The sequence below is a fragment of the Lucilia cuprina genome, chromosome 2, assembly GCF_022045245.1.
Source record: "Lucilia cuprina isolate Lc7/37 chromosome 2, ASM2204524v1, whole genome shotgun sequence".
In the NCBI taxonomy this organism is placed as follows: Eukaryota; Metazoa; Arthropoda; class Insecta; order Diptera; family Calliphoridae; genus Lucilia; species Lucilia cuprina.
The window spans coordinates 39993920-40017451 of NC_060950.1; the positions used below are offsets into that span (position 1 = coordinate 39993920).

General features: G+C 29.8%; 1 protein-coding gene across 1 annotated transcript; it reads left to right on the forward strand.

Annotated features, from left to right (window-relative positions):
- The first annotated feature begins 734 nt into the window (after nucleotides 1–734).
- Nucleotides 735–21432, forward strand: LOC111679002 (CD2 antigen cytoplasmic tail-binding protein 2 homolog). Its single transcript, XM_023440483.2, has 3 exons — nucleotides 735–862; nucleotides 925–1117; nucleotides 20697–21432. Exons 1-3 carry the CDS (start codon nucleotides 741–743, stop codon nucleotides 21360–21362), a joined length of 981 nt encoding a protein of 326 aa, XP_023296251.2. The 5' UTR covers nucleotides 735–740; the 3' UTR covers nucleotides 21363–21432.
- The last annotated feature ends 2100 nt before the right edge of the window (nucleotides 21433–23532 follow it).

Genomic DNA, 23532 nt, shown 5'->3' on the forward strand with positions numbered 1-23532 from the left:
TATTGTTCCTTATTAATACTAAATTATTATATTTATAAAAACATAAACTGTACATATGTATATAATTTATTAGTTGTAATACTTTTGCACATTGTATTGTACTTTTAAACATATATGGCCCATTAGGGCTCGGTTAAATAAAAGAATAAACAATAAAAAAAAAAAAAATAAAAAAAATATTTGGGAACCACTTTTAATAAACTATTTAAATTTAACGAACATGCGCGATCAACACTACAAAGAGCAAAACGAATAGCTGGGATGTTTTCATACTTATTTAATAGCAAATATCTACCTCGTGAAACCAAGCTGAAAAAGTACCATAAATTCCCCTTTTAAGGGTTCTCGCCTAATCCGGGTTCTACACATCTTTCTAAGTTCAATATTATAGAAAATTCAAAAAGTACGTAAAACGAAAAAGTCCCAAAAAGTCCCTTTTTCTAGGTTATTACCAAAATAAATTAATAAAGTAGCATCACTTAAACAGCTGATTATTTTTTTAACTAGATAAATGACGTATAATATAAACATTTTATTAAAATTTTTCATTAAATGAATTCGACGTACTTATGGTTTTTGACATTTAGGAAAACCAAAGTAAAAACAAAATACATGGGAAATGTTGTTGTTGCAGAGCTGCCACCACCTTATCTGAATTCGCCTTGTTTTAGACTTTTTCAAATGTCAAAAGTGACATATGTTTATTATACCAAAACATAAAGTTATTTATAATTAAAAACATGTCCACGAAAAGAAAATATAACTTGGATGAAGACGATGACAACAACTTGCAAGATTTCAATGTGACCAACAAAAAGCATACATTGGATTCTGATGAAGAGGATAGCGATGATTATGAGAAGTTAAAACGATTTTTGAGTTATATATAAACAAAGTATTTTACTTAGTTTTTTTGTTTTGCAGAGACAACTTAGGAGATAGCGACATTGAAGGTGAAGAAGATGGTGTCTCAAAGGTTCAGGATGAAGTCAAAATAACTCCATTTAATATGCGTGAAGAATTAGAAGAAGGGCATTTTGACAAAGAAGGGCATTATCATTGGAATAAATCAAATGACATTAAAGATAATTGGCTTGATAACATTGACTGGGTGAAGGTAAGTACATATGAACATACATACAGAGTCTCTCATAAGTATTCGAATTTAGGTATACTATAAAAATTAACCAAATTTTATAAATTGTTTGCGTGCAAAATAAATAAATAAATAAATTTGTTATGTTATCTAGACAGTCCTTAGGTTTCAAATGTTTTTTTGGGGGGATAGTACAATCTTTTTATGTAATATCATTAAAATGTCGATTTTTGGCAATATTTGTAATTTTTTTCTCCTTTTTTTCAGAGATAAAACCAAAATTCGATATTGGGACTTAATAGACCCCTTGGGTATCTAAAATAATATTTTTTGTTTCAAGAATCCGTATTTAAAAGTTCCAATATATATTTATTTGATCATTCTTCTGTAGTTAATTTAACTTTTTAGAAATTAAGTCCATTTTTATAATACTAGGCAGGGGTCGGCCAACTTTTGAATCGGAAGAGCCAAAATTTACAGTATACAAAACATGGGTTTTAAAAAAGCCACAAAATGTTCATTTATTGAAACATTACAAATACTTTATGAATTGACTTCAAAAACAATTTTGTTTTAATTATATACATTTTTGACTGCAAATACTTTTTGAATTTTCACATGTTTTTTAATATTTGTTATATTAGAGTTGGGCATCAGTGATATCACATGCAGTGCTAAAAGGCATTTGCCATAATACATAATATAAGTGTCATAGTGGCAGCAATCGAGAAAAAATTTTGCAGAATTTTTTTTATGCAAACAGAAATTATACTGTGAAGTATTGTGGACATCAAACCAGAATTGATCAACCCCAATATAAGGAATCTTTCAGAAAATTACTCTAGCGCTCATAATTGACATAACAGTAGCAGTATAGCGACGAAATTCGACATAAACAAGTCTTATAATAACAAAATCTATCTTTCAAATTTGACAGGCGACGAAATTCGACACAAACAAGTTTTATAAAAACAAAATCTCTCGACCAAATTTGAAGAGGATCGGAACATTATTAGGTCTAGTTCAAAAAACTACTCTCAACGCTTATATGGACCAAGCCCGATATGAATATATTTATATTTATATAATATTTATTTGTGCTGAATTTCACCGAGAAATTTGTGTTTATACGTTAATTTTGGACATTCAAGTAATTTTCTGAAGGGAACTTTGTATGGGAGCTAGGGTCAAATCTTTTGAAATTTGACAAGATCATCAAGGCTTGTAAAAAGATTAGTTGTGCCGCTTTTTATCGATATACTGGTATATTGAACATAATTACGAGCTCAGAAGCCCTTTTCGATGGAAGGACATATATTTTTGTATGTTACAAACATCAGCACAAACCTAATATACCATCCCCACTAAAGTTATATATATAATATGTAATATATATAATGTAATATTTATAAATATTACATTTATTGGCACCATTTTATAGAAAGCGTGTAAACAATATAAAATTCTTTAAAAAATAGATTAAAATTTTCAAATAGACCAAGTTTTTAGTATTTAACTGTATCCACACATTAATAAAAATATGTTTTAATTAAAAAAACACTAAAATTTTGGAAAGTATGATCATGACATACATCTTATCGCCGATATGATACCCCATTTGTTTATAGGGAACTTTTCAATTAATATTTTAATGAATTAAACATTTACTTACAATATTAACTTGTACATGGAACAAATTCAATGGGAGTGATGGCTTTAGAAAGTTTGGATCACAACATGTTGTTTTAAGTTCCAAAAATGACTCTAAATTTTCATTTGTTAGTTAGCTAGAGTTAGGTAAAATTTCCAAATTGCTTTTAAACTTTGACAATTTTCCATAGTACAAAGTTTTACTTTTTAAGTTTATTAACTGAATTTCTAGAGATCCAATACCAATTCTAAATAGCTCAATACGGATTTAAAATGAAATGAGCGAAAAGGTAATTGTGTTGCTTTTTTTCTCATTCCAAGCCACAGCTCCACATAAAAAGAGCCACGTTTCTCTCGCGAGCCATAGTTTGCCGACCCCTGTACTAGGGTACAACATTTTCGAGGAAAGTTGTCTGGTATGTATTTTTTTAGATATCAGCTTTTATACATTTTATGTTTTCAGTATATTGTAGAAGTATACAACTCCAAAACATGCCTCGAAGAAAAGCTCAATGTTTCCATATCATTATGGCCTAACTCTAAAATATTAATATCTGGTTAAATATTAATTACGATGATAAAAATAAACCCAAAATCTTTGACTTACAGTATTATTTTTATGGGCAACATAAGCGTGAAAGTTATAAGTAGTAAAAACTTAAATCTAGGTATGTTTTGGAGTTGTATTCCACTACAATGTCGGAGAAATTTAAAATATAAATGCGCTAATATATACATGAATATCGATCGTAGTGGAACGAAAAGGAGCTTAAGACCCAGATAATTAGAAACAGAAGAACGATCCCAAAAATACATCATGGAACGTTTAAGTACAGATCCTTACAACAAAATATATTACTTTTAGATACCTCAAGGAGTCTAATAAATCTTAATATTAAATTTTGGATTTATCTCTGGAAAAAGGGAAAAATAAAGGAAAATGTGGTCAAAATCCGCCATTTTAATGATATTACTTATAAAGATGGTAAAATCGCCCCAAAATTGTGGCCCAAATGGTCAAAAATATATCCCTTCGGTTGACAGTAACCCCTTAAACAATTCTAGGCAAAAAAAAAAACCATTTGATTCTAATTTTATGTTTCGTATAATATGATGAAATATGAAATACAGGAAAAATTCGAATACTTTTGTGAGGTAATTTTATGGACTTCCTTTAAAAAAAGCTTAATTAATTTAACTAAATGTAAATTTTTCAAGTTATAAAAATTGTGATATGAAATCTAAGGACTATCTAGATAATATAACAAATGTATTTATTTATTTTGCACACAAAAAATATTATTAAATTTGGTTTCTTTCCATAGAATACCTAAATTCGAATACTTATGAGAGACACTGTACATATAAACATTGGTTATTCATATAGACCACCATGGAGTATATTTTTTGAAAAAAATGGTTTGCTTGCTCCTTGACTCCTGGTCACTTTCTTAACATGTTCTAGAAGTCCCTTTACTTCGTTTACCAAAAGCTTTTAGATTCACATCATTACCTGCAGTTTTCTTTTCAGTTTTCCATATTAATAAGATTAGGATTTTAAATTTCAATCATAAACATATACATAATTTTATTGTTTTTTTGATTTTTAACATTATTTTTAAACATAAACAAAAAAATTATAATTTTGAAATAATTTGTATAAATCTTAACATAATAATTAATAGAAATTTAATTTACATTTCATTAAAAAGGACAGTAATTCGAAAAATTTATGAAAATAATATTATAAATTATTTGGATAACAATCTTTTTATATTTGATTGGTTTTATTATATTTATGTATAAACGACAATAGATTAATTACGTTAATAAAAATAATCATTTTTATATATTTTATTTATATTTTTAATAATGAAATCTTTAAGTACTAATTTTATATTTAATTTGTTCTATTTTTAACTTATTAGATAATTTAACTACTTGCATGCAATATAAGTCTAAAAATATTTTTTTTATAATTGAAAGAATTTATCTTTTTGTTAAAATGTATGTTTTGAAATCGATGTCTTCCGATCGCGATGGAATTTGCACCAATGTTAGTTCTATTGGATAGTAATTCGGACACCATTTTTCAACAAGATCGCTCAAGAACTCTCTGAGTTATAGGAGGTCAAAATTTGACATTTTGGCCAAACAGGTGTTTTTTTTATCCATATAACTTATTACCTATTGCTCTTAGCAAAATGTGTCCCAAATAGTTTAGATAGCTATTTATGCAATCTTTCGAAAAAAATTTTATAAAATATTTTTGATTTTTTTTTTAAATCAAAAATATTTTTGACTTTTTTTCAAAATGGGCCCTTTTTATTTTTTTTAAGAATGCTTAGGTCTTTTCCTAAGCGACCTATATGGTCGCTTAGTGGGATGCGAGTGGGATATCTATCAAAAAAAATATTTTGTAACTCAAGATTTAAAATTTTTGAAAATTTTTGCAAAATCAAAAACTTTGTTGACTTTTTTTTTTAAATGAACCTATTTTTTATTTTTGCTCAGAAGAAAGCTTATGTGTTTTCCTTTAACACCCTTTTTGTCGCTTAGTGGGATGCGAGTGGAATATCTATAAAAAATGTTTTGTAACTCAAGACATACAATTTTTTACTTTTTTTTAAAATCAAAAACCTTTTTGACTTTTTTTTTCCAAAATGGACTCTTTTTTTATTAGAAAGCTTAGCTCTTTTCCTTTAAAACCTTTGGTCACTTAGTGGGATATCTATCAAAGTAAATGTTTTGTAACTCAAGACAAAGGTTTTTAAATTTGCACTATTTTGATCATATTTGTGTGTAAACCTTAAAAATTAAACTTACGCAGAAAAACTAGACACATTAGCCTTTCCGATGCACTCCAAAGTTTTTCCCTTCTTTTTGTTTGGGAGTGTGAGAATTCCATTCTCGACAACCAATTGTTTAGCAATTCTTGCTTTTCGTTGAGACGTTCCAAACTCTCTGTGACGTTTTGTATTTCTCTTTTATTTGTTCAAGAACTTCTACTGCATCCTTATGGTATTGGTTTCGACACTCATTCGTTGAATTTGAAAAGTTAGAATAACCATCATCATCAACAGTTATGTCTTCATTCTCGGAATTACTTTTGTCTTCATCTGGAATAACTTCAACGCAAGGCTTATTACTATTCAAATTCGGTAATTCGTTCAACTTTCCGAGCTCTCTCCTGCATGATCCACAAATTTTCAATCGTTTTGACAGCGTAGGGAATTTTTTTTAACAAGCCGTCGGAAATATTTCGCATATCTGATGATCTGTGCTTCATTTTGTTAAAGGGATTAAAACAAAAAGACGAATAAATTTCATTTTCAACCTTAGCCTTTTTAGAAGTTGTAGACATTTTGAATTTTGTAAGTATTTATGTAAACAAAGCACGTCTTAACTTTAACGCTGTTTCTAAAAAACTGATTTCCGTATGTCTTCAGAATGACAATAAATAGTTTTTTAAGATCATATAGGTAGTACGTTTTAATGAATGAGTCTAAAATCTTTTATTAGGGTCAAGAAGGGCTTACATACTAAAGTACCTAGTTTAACCAAATGTTACAAATAATAATAAAAATAAACCACCATATAAATAACCTACCTGTCAACTTCTACCTCTCCAAAGTCAAATGTCATTAAATAATAAATAAACTGGTACGTCGGAGAAGGGCCATAAAATATTTCCACTTGATTCCAAAAATTTGTTTCTGGGGCACCTGATATTTTAACAATAAAAACCACGTGCGCTGAAAACTACCTCTATAATTGACTAAAAAGCCGCAAGATACAAAACTCAGTTATATATAATATGTAATATATAATGTAATAATGTAATATTTATAAATATTACATTTATTGGCACCTTTTTATAGAAAGCGTGTAAACAATATAAAATTCTTTAAAAAAAAGATTAAAATTTTCAAATAGACCAAGTTTTTAGTATTTAACTGTATCCACACATTATTAAAAATATGTTTTAATTAAAAAAACACTAAAATTTTGGAAAGTATGATCATGACATACATCTTATCGCCGATATGATACCCCATTTGTTTATAGGGAACTTTTCAATTAATATTTTAATGAATTAAACATTTACTTACAATATTAACTTGTACATGGAACAAATTCAATGGGAGTGATGGCTTTAGAAAGTTTGGATCGCAACATGTTGTTTTAAGTTCCAAAAATGACTCTAAATTTTCATTTGTTAGTTAGCTAGAGTTAGGTAAAATTTCCAAATTGCTTTTAAACTTTGACAATTTTCCATAGTACAAAGTTTTACTTTTTAAGTTTATTAACTGAATTTCTAGAGATCCAATACCAATTCTAAATAGCTCAATACGGATTTAAAATGAAATGAGCGAAAAGGTAATTGTGTTGCTTTTTTCTCATTCCAAGCCACAGCTCCACATAAAAAGAGCCACGTTTCTCTCGCGAGCCATAGTTTGCCGACCCCTGTACTAGGGTACAACATTTTCGAGGAAAGTTGTCTGGTATGTATTTTTTAGATATCAGCTTTTATACATTTTATGTTTTCAGTATATTGTAGAAGTATACAACTCCAAAACATGCCTCGAAGAAAAGCTCAATGTTTCCATATCATTATGGTCTAACTCTAAAATATTAATATCTGGTTAAATATTAATTACGATGATAAAAATAAACCCAAAATCTTTGACTTACAGTATTATTTTTATGGGCAACATAAGCGTGAAAGTTATAAGTAGTAAAAACTTAAATCTAGGTATGTTTTGGAGTTGTATTCCACTACAATGTCGGAGAAATTTAAAATATAAATGCGCTAATATATACATGAATATCGATCGTAGTGGAACGAAAAGGAGCTTAAGACCCAGATAATTAGAAACAGAAGAACGATCCCAAAAATACATCATGGAATGTTTAAGTACAGATCCTTACAACAAAATATATTACTTTTAGATACCTCAAGGAGTCTAATAAATCTCAATATTAAAAAGGGAAAAATAAAGGAAAATGTGGTCAAAATCCGCCATTTTAATGATATTACTTATAAAGATGGTAAAATCGCCCCAAAATTGTGGCCCAAATGGTCAAAAATATATCCCTTCGGTTGACAGTAACCCCTTAAACAATTCTAGGCAAAAAAAAAAACCATTTGATTCTAATTTTATGTTTCGTATAATATGATGAAATATGAAATACAGGAAAAATTCGAATACTTTTGTGAGGTAATTTTATGGACTTCCTTTAAAAAAAGCTTAATTAATTTAACTAAATGTAAATTTTTCAAGTTATAAAAATTGTGATATGAAATCTAAGGACTATCTAGATAATATAACAAATGTATTTATTTATTTTGCACACAAAAAATATTATTAAATTTGGTTTCTTTCCATAGAATACCTAAATTCGAATACTTATGAGAGACACTGTACATATAAACATTGGTTATTCATATAGACCACCATGGAGTATATTTTTTGAAAAAAATGGTTTGCTTGCTCCTTGACTCCTGGTCACTTTCTTAACATGTTCTAGAAGTCCCTTTACTTCGTTTACCAAAAGCTTTTAGATTCACATCATTACCTGCAGTTTTCTTTTCAGTTTTCCATATTAATAAGATTAGGATTTTAAATTTCAATCATAAACATATACATAATTTTATTGTTTTTTTGATTTTTAACATTATTTTTAAACATAAACAAAAAAATTATAATTTTGAAATAATTTGTATAAATCTTAACATAATAATTAATAGAAATTTAATTTACATTTCATTAAAAAGGACAGTAATTCGAAAAATTTATGAAAATAATATTATAAATTATTTGGATAACAATCTTTTTATATTTGATTGGTTTTATTATATTTATGTATAAACGACAATAGATTAATTACGTTAATAAAAATAATCATTTTTATATATATTATTTATATTTTTAATAAGTTAGTAATTTAATTCAATAAGTATCTTAATGAAATCTTTAAGTACTAATTTTATATTTAATTTGTTCTATTTTTAACTTATTAGATAATTTAACTACTTGCATGCAATATAAGTCTAAAAATATTTTTTTTATAATTGAAAGAATTTATCTTTTTGTTAAAATGTATATGGGGCATTTCACGTCAAGTGAACGAACTTTTGAAATCGATGTCTTCCGATCGCGATGGAATTTGCACCAATGTTAGTTCTATTGGATAGTAATTCGGACACCATTTTTCAACAAGATCGCTCAAGAACTCTCTGAGTTATAGGAGGTCAAAATTTGACATTTTGGCCAAACAGGTGTTTTTTTATCCATATAACTTATTACCTATTGCTCTTAGCAAAATGTGTCCAAAATATTTTTGATTTTTTTTTAAATCAAAAATATTTTTGACTTTTTTTCAAAATGGGCCCTTTTTATTTTTTTTAAGAAAGCTTAGGTCTTTTCCTAAGCGACCTATATGGTCGCTTAGTGGGATGCGAGTGGGATATCTATCAAAAAAAATATTTTGTAACTCAAGATTTAAAATTTTTGAAAATTTTTGCAAAATCAAAAACTTTGTTGACTTTTTTTTTAAATGAACCTATTTTTTATTTTTGCTCAGAAGAAAGCTTATGTGTTTTCCTTTAACACCCTTTTTGTCGCTTAGTGGGATGCGAGTGGAATATCTATAAAAAAATGTTTTGTAACTCAAGACATACATTTTTTTACTTTTTTTTAAAATCAAAAACCTTTTTGACTTTTTTTTCCAAAATGGACTCTTTTTTTATTAGAAAGCTTAGCTCTTTTCCTTTAAAACCTTTGGTCACTTAGTGGGATATCTATCAAAGTAAATGTTTTGTAACTCAAGACAAAGGTTTTTAAATTTGCACTATTTTGATCATATTTGTGTGTAAACCTTAAAAATTAAACTTACGCAGAAAAACTAGACACATTAGCCTTTCCGATGCACTCCAAAGTTTTTCCCTTCTTTTTGTTTGGGAGTGTGAGAATTCCATTCTCGACAACCAATTGTTTAGCAATTCTTGCTTTTCGTTGAGACGTTCCAAACTCTCTTAGACGTTTTGTATTTCTCTTTTATTTGTTCAAGAACTTCTACTGCATCCTTGTGGTATTGGTTTCGACACTCATTCGTTGAATTTGAAAAGTTAGAATAACCATCATCATCAACAGTTATGTCTTCATTCTCGGAATTACTTTTGTCTTCATCTGGAATAACTTCAACGCAAGGCTTATTACTATTCAAATTCGGTAATTCGTTCAACTTTCCGAGCTCTCTCCTGCATGATCCACAAATTTTCAATCGTTTTGACAGCGTAGGGAATTTTTTTTAACAAGCCGTCGGAAATATTTCGCATATCTGATGATCTGTGCTTCATTTTGTTAAAGGGATTAAAACAAAAAGACGAATAAATTTCATTTTCAACCTTAGCCTTTTTAGAAGTTGTAGACATTTTGAATTTTGTAAGTATTTATGTAAATAACGCACGTCTTAACTTTAACGCTGTTTCTAAAAAACTGATTTCTGTATGTCTTCAGAATGACAATAAATAGTTTTTTAAGATCATATAGGTAGTACGTTTTAATGAATGAGTCTAAAATCTTTTATTAGGGTCAAGAAGAGCTTACATACTAAAGTACCTAGTTTAACCAAATGTTACAAATAATAAAAATAAACCACCATATAAATAACCTACCTGTCAACTTCTACCTCTCCAAAGTCAAATGTCATTAAATAATAAATAAACTGGTACGTCGGAGAAGGGCCATAAAATATTTCCACTTGATTCCAAAAATTTGTTTCTGGGGCACCTGATATTTTAACAATAAAAATCACGTGCGCTTAAAACTACCTCTAGGATTGACTAAAAAGCCGCAAGATACAAAACTCAGACAAATTTTGGGGGTGGAAAATTAATAGCGGTCGGCCTCATATGGCTATTATCGGTCAGTTGTTGTGGTTTTCATTTTTAAGGTTTTAGAAACACTTACATACAAATATGAAAAAATAAATTTAAAAACATTTGGGTTGAGTTACAAAACATTTATTTTGATAGATATCCCACTAAGCGACCAAAAAGGTTTTAAAGGAAAAGACCTAAGCTTTCTTTTGAGAAAAAAATTAATAAAAAATAATAAAAAAAAGGAAAAAAAGTCAAAAATTTTTTTGATTTTTCAAAAAAAAGTAAAAAATTGTATGTCTTGAGTTACAAAACTTTTTTTTATAGATATCCCACTCGCATCTCACTAAGCGACAAAAAGGGTGTTAAAGGAAAACACATATGCTTTCTTCTGAGCAAAAAAAAAAAAAAACAATTAAAAAATGAGTCCATTTTTTAAAAAAAAGTCAACAAAGTTTTTGATTTTGCAAAAAAATTCAAAATTTTAAATCTTGAGTTACAAAATATTTTTTTGATAGATATCCCACTCGCATCCCACTAAGCGACCATATAGGTCGCTTAGGAAAAGACTTAAGCTTTCTTAAAAAAATTAAAAAAATAAATAAAAAGGGCCCATTTTGATAAAAGAGTCAAAAATACCTTTTGATATTACTGCTTTATTATTTTGAAAATTTACTTAAATTCCGGAGTTTCAAAGTTTTCGAACTGATATCAAATCATCGCGTAAATCAGGAGTATACAAGACATCTTTTATAATAATTTTAATGCCTGCATTGGTAATTCCATTTATTTCTCCAATGTGATTTGCATAAATTGATTCATTGTTTTTAGCAACGCGTATTTCAACAGGGTCTTCAAGTTTTCTGATAGCAGAAAAATAGGACTTGTCACTAGCGCCTAAGTTTAATTGAAAATGAATTTGTTTGTTACCACACTCTTGTTCACCAACATTTCTTTTAATCATAAAAGATAAAGCTTATGTTTTAGCCACATTTGCTTCACCTTACCAGCAATCTTTTGCTTGATGTCCAAATTTATTGCACTTGTAGCATTTTCGTTTAAATTTTTTCTTATTATGAGATTTCTTACTTGAGAATGCCATTTTATCTTCTGCGGTTTCACTATTACGATCAGCAAGCTTTTGCCTCTTCCGACATCAACCGCTCTTTTACAAGATTTAAATTCAATCTGAATCTTCTATCTTAGCTCCAGTCAATTTTAACTGCCGGATCTAATTTACAAATGCTAAAACGTGAAATAATTACACAGACTATTTAGTTAGAAAACAAAAGTTAATAAAATATTTATTCGTTTAAAATAATGGTTATATTGTATAAATATTTAGTTTTTATGAATTATATTATTACAATTGTAAGTTTTTTATATCCAATTTTTTGGCTCTCCGCTGATGTTATCTTTTACTTCTATAATGACTGACAATCTTGGTCAGGTGGTACATGATAGTACGTACTGTGAGCGTGCTCACCAATTTCAGTTATACAAAAGTTTTTGTTAGAGTACATTTATTTTTTAAAATTAAAATGTTTTATTACAGTTACAAACAGCTACCCAAAGTGAAATATAGGCTTATATTATTAATGTTTTCTGCTGATTTTAGGTGTCATTGCACATTCGTTCTTTGAATGTATCGGGGAAATGCTTAAATTTCTTCGAAATATGGTACTTGGACAAGATTTATTCTGATTTTGTTAAAAATAAGTTCATATATAAAAAAATTTAAATAATTTATAGATAGACTCCCCCTACCGTGAAATATCGATTCCAATTTAAATAAAAAAATCAATATTTGCGCGAAATATGACTAATTGTTATAAATAGTCAGTGAACAATTAAAAACTATGGAAAAATTGTGACACATACGGTTGAAAATTCTCGTTAAGCAGGACTACTAAAATGGCTTACTAACCCTAACGAACGGCAAAATTGTGAGTGTCGAATCCTAATTCTCTGAAAATTGTTGTGGAATTATCGAAAAATATAACAGTTACACCAAAGAATCTAGTGGGTATGAGTTTAATTCAAAGACCACTCTTATAAACACTTTACATAGAAGCCTATTAAGAAAACAAAAAAAATAGTCAACAAAACCGGATAAGTTTTACAAAAGTGAGTCAAAACACTTATAATTACTTTTTAAGATATATTTTATTAATTAGCAAAACAACACAAAAAAATGTTTGACCATTTACGGGTTTATCAAAAATTATACAAAAATTTTTTATGCAAATAAAATAGCTGTACACTTTCTGTTGATGCTCAGATACAGCATCTTAAAAATAAATTATGTCAATATAGAGGTCAACTTAAATGGCTTGTTTCGACTGCTGCAGTATAATGCTTCTTAATTCTTCCAACATTTTTATTGTTGGCGATTTTAACTATTTAATACTGTGAAGTCGAACGTGGTGCGCTCATTTTGTATTAGAACTAACTTGTCTCTTTGTCAAAACTCTGTTCCGTCTCTTTATGACGTGCAGGTTCTTGGCAGATTCAATGTCCTTCCATTTCTCATCAGGCTCTTGTTTTTGATTCATTTAGATTAAATGTAATAGCTAATGATTCATTTCTTGAATATCGTGATATTAATAGATTGGATTGGCATCGACTGTTTAACTTCTTATCGGTTTTTGATTTCTCGGAAATTTTTTATGAGCCCAATGTTAATAAAAGTTTGACATTTTTTCTTCCCTGACTCAAATTTGTTATTCGTTTGTGCCGATTAGGCGTTTTAAAATCATAGCTAATGAGAACGTTTGGATGAAAACCAGAGCTGTTGTGTCTGCTCTATCCCTTCGTGATTTTTCCTTTAGGAATTATCAGAATGATCCGACTCGACTTAAATAGACTTTGTTTTGCAGATTGCGGAATAAAGCAATCTGATTAAATCTAATTTAAATTAAAAGGGACAAAAGGAGATATTTTACAAACATGTTTGCTAAATCGGATTCTTTTAGCATGTGGAATGGTATTTGATAGAAATGTTGATAACGTTAACGAGTATTTTGTTAGTGGTGAAGGTACTAATGATAGCGCTATAGTTGCTTTTGATGTGTTTAATGATTCGTTGGTTGTTTTTTTTATTGCGTGAACGAGTTAGATGTTTTGAAAGCCCTTGATAAGGTTAAATCAAAGTCTGTCGGAGTTGATACTATTGATACTATACAATTATTGAAACTTGTTTATCTTTACATTTTCAATGTTATATTACATCTAATTAACACTGTATTAACTACTTCTATCTTCCCTTCTGTTTGGAAAGTTGCTAGTTGCTCTTCATTGGGAACAAAATTTCTGTATCCCAATATGCTTCACGTCACTTTTAAAGAGCCTTACTGATAGTATTAGACATTTTGTGAATGATAACAAATTGTGCGTGTACCTAAGTATCCTTAGATTTAACGAAGGCTTTTAATTATTTCAATATGTTTTTCTACCATGATAACTGTACTAAGGAACAAATTTAACTTTTCTAGATCTGCATGTAGACATATTATGTCATATATTATATTAATATTTTTGAAAAATAATCCGGTGTGTTACAACTTAAATCTGGTATTCTGCAGGGGTCGGTTTTGTGCCCGTTGTAGTTCTTATTTTATGTTAATGATCAGCCTGAAGCTATTGGTTCTAGTTTCTGTTTGCAGATGACATTTTTCTGCTCTTTTCTACTGACCATTTTTTCCTGATGTTTTAGAGTCCAATATTAATTTTAGTCCCAGTAAAGTTACTGAATGGTTAAGCGAGGACTCTCTGTTAATATAGCCATGTTGTTTGGTCCATCTGGAATCCAATTACCCAATTTGAATGTGTCTATCTGCTATTCTTGTATCGAGTTTATTTGTCAATATTGTCTTGGAGTCATAATTGACAATCATTTAAATTTTGAAGCTAATTTTGATCAACCATAGCGAAGAATTGCTTGCATTCTACGTAGAATTTATTCGATGAGAATTTTTCAGTCCGTTGAAATCAAGAGGAGGTTAGCGCACTCATTAGTGATGCCTCATATTTTGTATGGCTTTTAAGCTTTTTCTGGTTCGGCTTCTAGTAATTTGAAAATATTAGAGCGGACTGTAAATTCTACTGTCAGGTTTGTCTTCAATGTGCAACGTCATGAACATGTCTCTGAATTTGTTTAGAGTTTTTTGGGTTGCTACTTTAACCAGTTTGTAAGTTTTCCTAACTCAGTTTTCTTCTATCGTATTATTAAAAGTAGCATACCAAATAATTTGTACAAAATCTTTATTTTTCTTGATCTACTAGAAACAAATAAATACTAATACGTAAAATTACATACTCTCTATTTGAAACGTATTTCGTTGTAAGAGTTGCAAGGTCTTGACACGGCAATAACGTATTTCGCCTCAAGCTTCTGAGATCTTTTCATTAATTTCCATTATATTGATGCTATATCTTACCATATCCAGACGATTGCAATTAGATTTAATAAAATTCGATAATAAATGGCTGGGAAGCCTTTAAATGATTGTGATATTATAAGTAATTTTAAATAATAATATTTGATACTTTGTAATATGTTTTTTGGCCTAAATGGTTTTGTATTACTATAGATCAGAAAAAAATAAATAAATATACTATCGAGGAGAAAATCCTTGTGTCCAGCCGTAGGTCATCTATTTATAAAATCTTTATTAAACGAAGCCGGTCTTGAACATACCATATAGGAGAAAATCTGTGCGCTTTTTAGGAAAACTTTATTGAACAAAGCCGGTGTTAAGACATAAAATAAACAAAATCCTTGAGTGTGGCCGTAGGCCAAATATTTCAGAAATCTTTATTAAGCGAAGCCTGTGTTTGATATTCCACTTTTGTTTAAAGCAGTCCACCAGATTATTGAAGCATAAGATAGAATTGGTATAATTACACTTTTAAAAATCCATTTTGTCATAGTAGAACTAAGACCCCATTTCATGCCTATAGTTCTTCTACATATCGCCCAGCACTGAAGTGCTTTGATGATCCTATCCTCTATGTGGTCATTCCATTTTAATTTTCGGTCAAGGATTACACCTAAGTACACATTGTCTGTCACTGGAAGCAAGTTTCGGTATACGTAAAAGTACTACTACATCGTCTGCATAGCAGACAGGTCTAAGTCCTTTCTCGGTTAGGGTCCTTAGGAGGCTAATAATCGTGGTAACCCATAGTAAAGGTGACAAAATGCCACCCTGTGGTATACCGCGAAATAGCTTTTTCCTGATAGTTATATCGTACATCTCTCAGCTTATCCATCTATTCCTTAGCATCTAGTTGATCCAGTTACAGGGCACCCGGTCAACAGAAAACTGTAGAGAATGGATAAAAGTATTAGTGTGCACGTTATTAAAGGCGCCTTCGATGTCAATGCATACTGCCAGTGTATAAAGTTTGCTATCGAAGGATGCACCTATGTAGTGGAAAAGTTCGTTGAAGGCGGTCGTCCCGCCTTTGTCGGGTATACTGTTTTTAACCATACTATCGACTATCCGTTCCAAGGTTTTAAATAGGAAGGACGTAAGACGTGTGGTCGATAAGACTTAGGTGTCGCATAGCTAGGTTTCCCTGGCTTAGGTATAAATATTACCTTTGCATCCTGCCATTGATTGCCCCTTTAATCATATTAGATGTAATTACAATTTCCGTGTTAGCCTCACCTCCAATATCGGTTCATCTATGTTATTCGATATACCGGATGGGAAATAAGTGTCCATTAAGAGTTTCATTAACTCATCCATATCCTCCAGCCTCCTGCCCATAGATAGACCATAGATTCCGGTTGAACATGAGTTTTGGATAGAAATTTGTTATCTTCGATACGTCATTTACGCTGTCTACCTGTTCTCAGAAAAGTTTCCAGGAGTGTCGTTTGGCTTTACGAACAACTTTCTTGTATTCACCAAGTTTACTACGATACTCATCCCAGTATACTGCGGTCTTTTTACGCCGTGCTCGGTTAAATCGTTTGCGAAGAGTCTTACCAAGGTTCCGGATCTACCTGGTTTCCTAGGGTTTCTCCTGGGCAGATCTCCGCTCTCGCAGAGGGCAGCTGTCCTCGAACGATTTAACCAAGGCACTTGTGAGCATTTTTACTTTGGCGTCTATGTCCTCTTCGCCATTGAAGGATTTTAGGATTTGACTCCTCAAAATTACCAGTACTTGGCAATAACGCTTTGGGTATTATCTTAGGTGTTTTAGTGTCCTTATCGGAGGTTTTGACAGCCCTTTCAATTGGCGCTTCGCCAATTTTGAAAGGTTAGCATTACCTTCTTTTGGCGAGTTAGTGGTAACCTCCCCGCTTTTAGAATTTGACTCCTTAACGTAGTATCTACTGATGATGTGGTCTTAGGTATTTTAGTGTCCTTTTCGAGGCTTGTTGTAACAGCCCTTCCAATCGGCACCTTCCCAATTTTGAATATGACAGCTTTAGAGGCGAAGTAAGACCTACCTTTATTATCGGCAAGCCATAGATTTCTGGTCGATACTTATTACAAATAAAGTTCCCTCAGGTTATTCTTTCCTGTAAAATACGTCCCATTTTTCCACGGCCAGCTCAACATTTTCACCACCAAGAATTTCCAGTATGCGTTCATTAGCGAAATGTGATAAAAAATAAACAAATTTTTGAAAATATTCTAATAGAACAATGGTATTACTTAAAATACATCTGTTGTTACTTGAATATGAGTTTTTGTCCTTATAGAATAACGTAAACCTGTTCTCAGCTATGATCGAAAAATTTTGATATTTTTAACGGTCGTTTCAAAATTCAAATTTCAGTTTTTTTTGATACTTTGTTAAACAAATTTCAATATTTTTGGGAGAACTCATAGGGATTTATAGACAACAGATTAGGGAATAAAACAGTAAAAAATTAGGTCAATACATCTTATAGTTTGCCTGTACCTGCAATTTGAATTAAGCGGATTTCGAGAAAAACGCATTTTTATTTAATATTTGGCAAAATTAGCCTTTTTATTATTTGTTGTGTATTTTAAATGGAACCTTTTGTAAATTTATTAGTAAACACATATTTCTAATTCTTTCACTGCGAATAAAAGAAAAATGGCGAATATTTGAACCCGCTATTATCAAAAAACTAAAGTAAGGACGGTAAAAATTTTAAAATTTTAATTTTCAAATGCGAATATCTCCTAAACTATAAGAGATAATTTACATTTTTTATAGTGCTCGATGAGGAGATTCTATATACGAAATTTTTTTAAATCGGAACTCAATTGAAGAAATAGAATCGTTTTAAAAATTTAACATAGCCGATGTGTCCTAATTTGAGGACCCCCGCCGGCTTCTGGTTGGCCTATAAGGTCCAAATTCCAAACCTAAACTCGACAGCACCCCCTCTTTGTGCATACCAAATTTCATTAAAATCGGATTAACCGTTTAGAACTTACCGAATTATTTCCCTCTTTTTTTTCCTATACCACTGTGTGTCGTAGTAGGCATTGCATCTGTTGAATTATAAGGTCGTAAAATCACACTAGAAGTGTCATAGTGATGTCACAATACCCAAAGGACTAGAATGGTTTTGTCTAGTGTGAAATATTTGTCGTCCAAGTTTAGTACCTGACGTAGTCGGTCTTTCTACCAATGCAGTTGATATGTTAGTAGGTCGTTGGTTATTAGAAATGGGATTGTATGGTCGTAAAACCAAAGAAGAATTTTCATCTAATGACGCAGGAAGTGCATTGCTATAGTTTTGAAAAACTAAAGAATTCCTATGCATTGAAGTATGGTGTCGCTAGCCAATTTATGCAGCAATGAAATTTTTTTTAACAGTTCTAAATCTCTCAGGAACAGACATTCTATCAAACTGACGACAAATATGAAGTAAATGACCCAGTTTTTGCATAAAACATAAGCATTTTCATTACATGTATTCGAAACATGTTCAATGTTTAACTTATCAGTATCGAAACTCATAAAATCGCGTATGCAATCTAACGTTTGAATTCTTTTGGTCAAAAATAAATATGTCCAAATCTTTTTATAAAGATAAGGCAGTTTTATCCTTAACACTTTGTCCCCATAGTGTCACTGTCGTCTTTGTATACAAATAAAAACGATAATTGGATCCCAATTATGAGTGGAATTGTCTTCCTTTATTTGATAACTAACCTTATGATGGAATGCATAACAAGAAGTGCTCTATAAGGCTTCTAAATGACAAGTGTAAACAACTACTTTTTAAAGCTAACAAAATTTAAATACATTTGCCGGTTTATTCGTTGAATTAATAATAGTCTTCCCTCAAATATGTAAACTAAAAATAGTAAATCATTAGGATTTACACTTAGACTACACTTAATACCGCAAATAGTCGATTTGTACTTAAACAAGCTGTATTGTGTATTTACAAAAATAAAGTAGTTTTAAAACTATGATTCTTCAATTCTAGTTATATTAAAAATAATTTAATTAATCTTTTATTTTGTTATCCATTTTTTTCTAGAACTTTTAGTTAATGCAATTTTGAAATTTATAAGTAAATATGTGCTAAAACATTTTTTGAACAAATTTTAATTTTTTTAAATACGACTCGGGAGTTTTGCTTGTTTTGCAGTTTTGCTTTTCCTGGCCACACGTAATAACAAAAATAGTTACATATACCCAGCAAAAAAAAAATTGGCAGTAGTGCAAAGTAATGTAATTTTCATGACGTTTTTGTCGCAAATGCAACTCATTCTAAATGGCTTCTTAAACTCAAGCAATTCCGTATCATTAATAATTCAAAAATTCATTCAGATAGTAGTGTAATAATTTTCCTTATTTACAATAATTGTTGTGTTTTGTTGCTATCATTGAATGTTAACGCTCAAAGTTAGCAACAAAACGAACATTACCTGAAATCGACTAAATCTTGATATTATTTGCAATTTCTTGAAAAAATTTATTTATTTTTTAATATTTTGTAATTTAAATTTTATTTTAAAATAACTTTTTATTATTTGACATTTACACAACCATATTTGTATTTTTATTTCTGAATTGGTAGCATTTTTTACAAGTTAAAACTGAAATTGCCTTTGAAAGTTAGCAACAAAACACAATTATCATATCAGAGTTTTATTTTAAGAACAATTTTTGTGATTGAGTTTACTTTTCGTATATATCTCAGCAAAAAAATAACGCAAGTCATTCTTCACAAACGATGAAACCCCAGTTAAAAGTGAGGACATAGATACACTACAAATAATATATTCTAAATACATAAAATGTTGGTGAAAAACCAATGAAATTTATATAAGCGTGTCATTGACATTCAAATAGCGGATTTTTACTATTTCTTCAAATTATAGTAGAAGTTATCAGTTTAAGAACAAATTTCTTGTGATTGAGTTACCCTTCATATATATCTCAGCAAAAAATAATAAATAATTGGGGAAAATTGTTTAAAGACCAATTCCGATAGCCCGAATTTTCTGAAATTTGGCAGTCTGGAATACACTTGATGACACTATGATGCTATGTTGGAATATTTAAAATTAACTTCGAAATTTCGAAGTACTGTTCGAAGCTGTTAAAATTATCTAAAAATTGGGGATATTCACAAAAATAAAAATTTTAGTTCTTTTCGAGGCCAATACATTTTCTAATTTCGAAATAATGTTCGAATAAATTTTAAAGCTGTTAAAATTATCTCAAAATCGGGGAGATTCACAAAAATATTATTTTTGTTCCTTTTTCTTACTTTTTCCAATTTGAACAAACAAATTTTGAAAGGAATTCGCAGTACGAATAATTCTAAATACATAAAAGTATGGTGAAAAACCAATGAAATTTACATAAGCGTGTCATTGACATTAAAATAGCGGATTTTTACTGTTTCTTAAAATTATAGTAGAAATAGTTAAAAGTTGCCAAAGTGAACAACATCCTTCCAATGATTTCGGGTTACTAGTTGTGATGAAAATACTACATCTTTTTCCACACTTTTTAGTTTTTACTTTTTTCATACTTTTTATATATTACATACTTTAATATCTAGTATTATGTTAATGAAATTCCTAAAATGATGTATTGTTTTAGATTCAAAATGAAAAGGAAACATCGAAAAAGGGTGATGATGCTGTTGATGAGAAATCTATGAATGTTTATAATGAAGAATTGCTATATAAACAATTACTTTCCTATATGATGGAAGGTGAAACAGTTGCCTGTGCTCTAAAACGTCTTGACAAAAATAGAGTAAAGTTGAGTTCTGTACAAAGATTGCGGTTAAAGAAGCAAGGTATCACAGATGAAAATGGAGACAAAATAACAAAACTGACAGCGTTGGCCAACGAAATTCTAACAAAAACTGGTAATATGGATATATATCAAGCTACTTATGAATCTATAAAAGAAAAAGTGAATTGTATTCCGAGCACAAGCAAAGATGGCGGCTTTCTAACAGAGTCTAGTTTTGATATGTATTCCGATGACTTCAACAAAAACGAGGAGGAGCAGTTAAAAAAGCAAAATTTTAAGAACGATAGTGAGGAAAAGAATGTCACAGATTCAAAACCGAAAGAGCTTCTTTGGGAATTCAAGTGGAATGAAAACGATACCACCCTACAGGGACCCTTTAATACAAAACAAATGCTTAAATGGTCGAATGATGGATATTTAAAAAATGGAGTTTATGTTAGAAAAGTGGGAGAACAATCTAATTTTTATACGAGCAATCGTATAGATTTTGATCTTTATTTATGAACTTATTTTAAGTCTTATTAAAAGAGGTCATGTTATAATTATATTAGGTAATAAAAAGTACTTTACATTATCTGATTTTGTATTTGTCTAAAAAACTAAAACATTTTGTAGTTTGAAATTTATAAGGCTTTTAGAAAATTTTTAAAATCTATTTCTTTACAAAATACACAATTTATTTGTAGTTTTCTTTTGGATTTTAATTTGTAAATTGAGTTTCTTTTATTTTTCACCATAATTTTCTTCATAATCCATTTGAAATTAAAAATAAACCCAAAAAACAGCTTTCATAATACATGAATGAAAATTCTTCAATACATTTTGACAACAAATTTTATTTTGTATTAAAGACAATGAAACTCTGATATTAATACAAAGTATTGTAATGTAAAACCCCCTTAAATAAACATGTAAAAAACAAAGTTCTAACGGATTGCTTGTGGAATAACTTTTTATACCTTGAATTGTTATTGAAAAAATGTTAGAAATATTCAAATTAAAACTGCATGTATCCGCGTTTTTTCTTTGAAAAGAAAAAAAATAATATTTTTCTACATTTAATAATAGATGTCAAAATTTTAAAACAGTTAATTTAAAAAAATATTTAACCTACAAATTCTATTTTTTTTTTAATCGAGAACAGAGAAATCCCTGAACCAAAAAATCAAATTGAATAATTTGTAAAAAAGGAAGAAACTTTTTTATTTGACAAATAATTTTGAGTTGTTCATTAAAGAGTAAACCACCAATTTTGTCTCATCATTACTTTGTAACGTGATTTTGTCATCAGTTGAGGTAGTTCAGGGTGTTTAAACCTTAAGATAAAGAAAACATAATAATACTATTTATAACAATTTTATATTCTGTATTCGGTAATAGTAAATTCAGTTATACAATATGTAAATTCAGGAAATTATGGCAGCGTTCATATTCGGGATTACTTTAGGAGAATGAATTCGATGGGTTGGGTCAGGTATTCAGGTAGTGGATACTGGATCGGTGTATACAATTTCTTAACTTATATATTTTAATTAATTTTATAAACTAACGACCAAAGTAGCAATGTTTCAACTATCGATCGGAGCCGTAGTGTCTAAACAAGCAACCGAAGATGCGGTGCCGAAACCAGCAACCGAAGTTAAAGTGATGAAACTATCGACCGAAGTCGCTGTGTCTAAACTATTGACCAAAGTCGTAGTGTCTACACAAGTAACCGAAGTTGCGGTACTGAAACCAATAAACAGTTGAAATGACGAACACAACAAAATCGTAGTGTCGTTAGCTATCTACCGAAGTCGCAGGATCTAAACCAACAACTAAAGTTGCTGTGAAGAGACGAAACTATCGACAGAAGTCGACCGAAGTTGAGGTGACGAAACTAACGACCGAAGTCACGGTGACGAAGCTATCGACACTGGAGTGGATTAATAAATCGATTCAAACTAAACTTAAATATAATGAAAGTAATTAAGAAGTCTGATTCAACAAATCTTTAGAAGCAAATATGTACATGGTTATTAGTACTAGGAATAATAAAGAAAGTTACATTTCCTCCCTTCTTCGGAGATCGAGTCACAGGATGCTTCTCGGAAAATAAAAAATACTAACATATTTTCTTTTCCAATGTTATGTAAGTTGTCGCTGGTCGTTTGGAATAAAGCTTAAACAAATCCTTCTTGCCTCGCATATGTTTGATGGTAGAAAGGGAAACAAAAATACAAGTACGGAAAACTGTAAGAACTTCCTTAAATTTGTTTGCAGCTTCGACTTGCTCCGCTCTCTAAGGCCACTTAACTGATTTCTTAAGAAGTTTATTTATTGGAGCTACTAGTTTCCAAAGACTCGTTGAAATTGCTTTAGATTGGTAAGGGTCGGTTATTCCTGCATCAATTCAAATTTTTTTATAGAAGTTTGATGGCGAGAACTAATTTAATAATTATCGTCTGTACATAAAGTTTTAACAAAAACTTCTAGCACATCCTGAAACAGGTTATTTTCTTTTTCATTATTATTTTTTTATTTTTTTCCGGCATATAAAATTTTATAGAGTTTTTGGCTAGCACAAAACTTGTTTATATAGAATTTCACTGCTGTATTCTCATTTTTGGGTCAGTAATGAGCGTTAAAGTAATTTTCTGAAGGGGACTTTATGTGGGAAGTAGGGTCAATTATG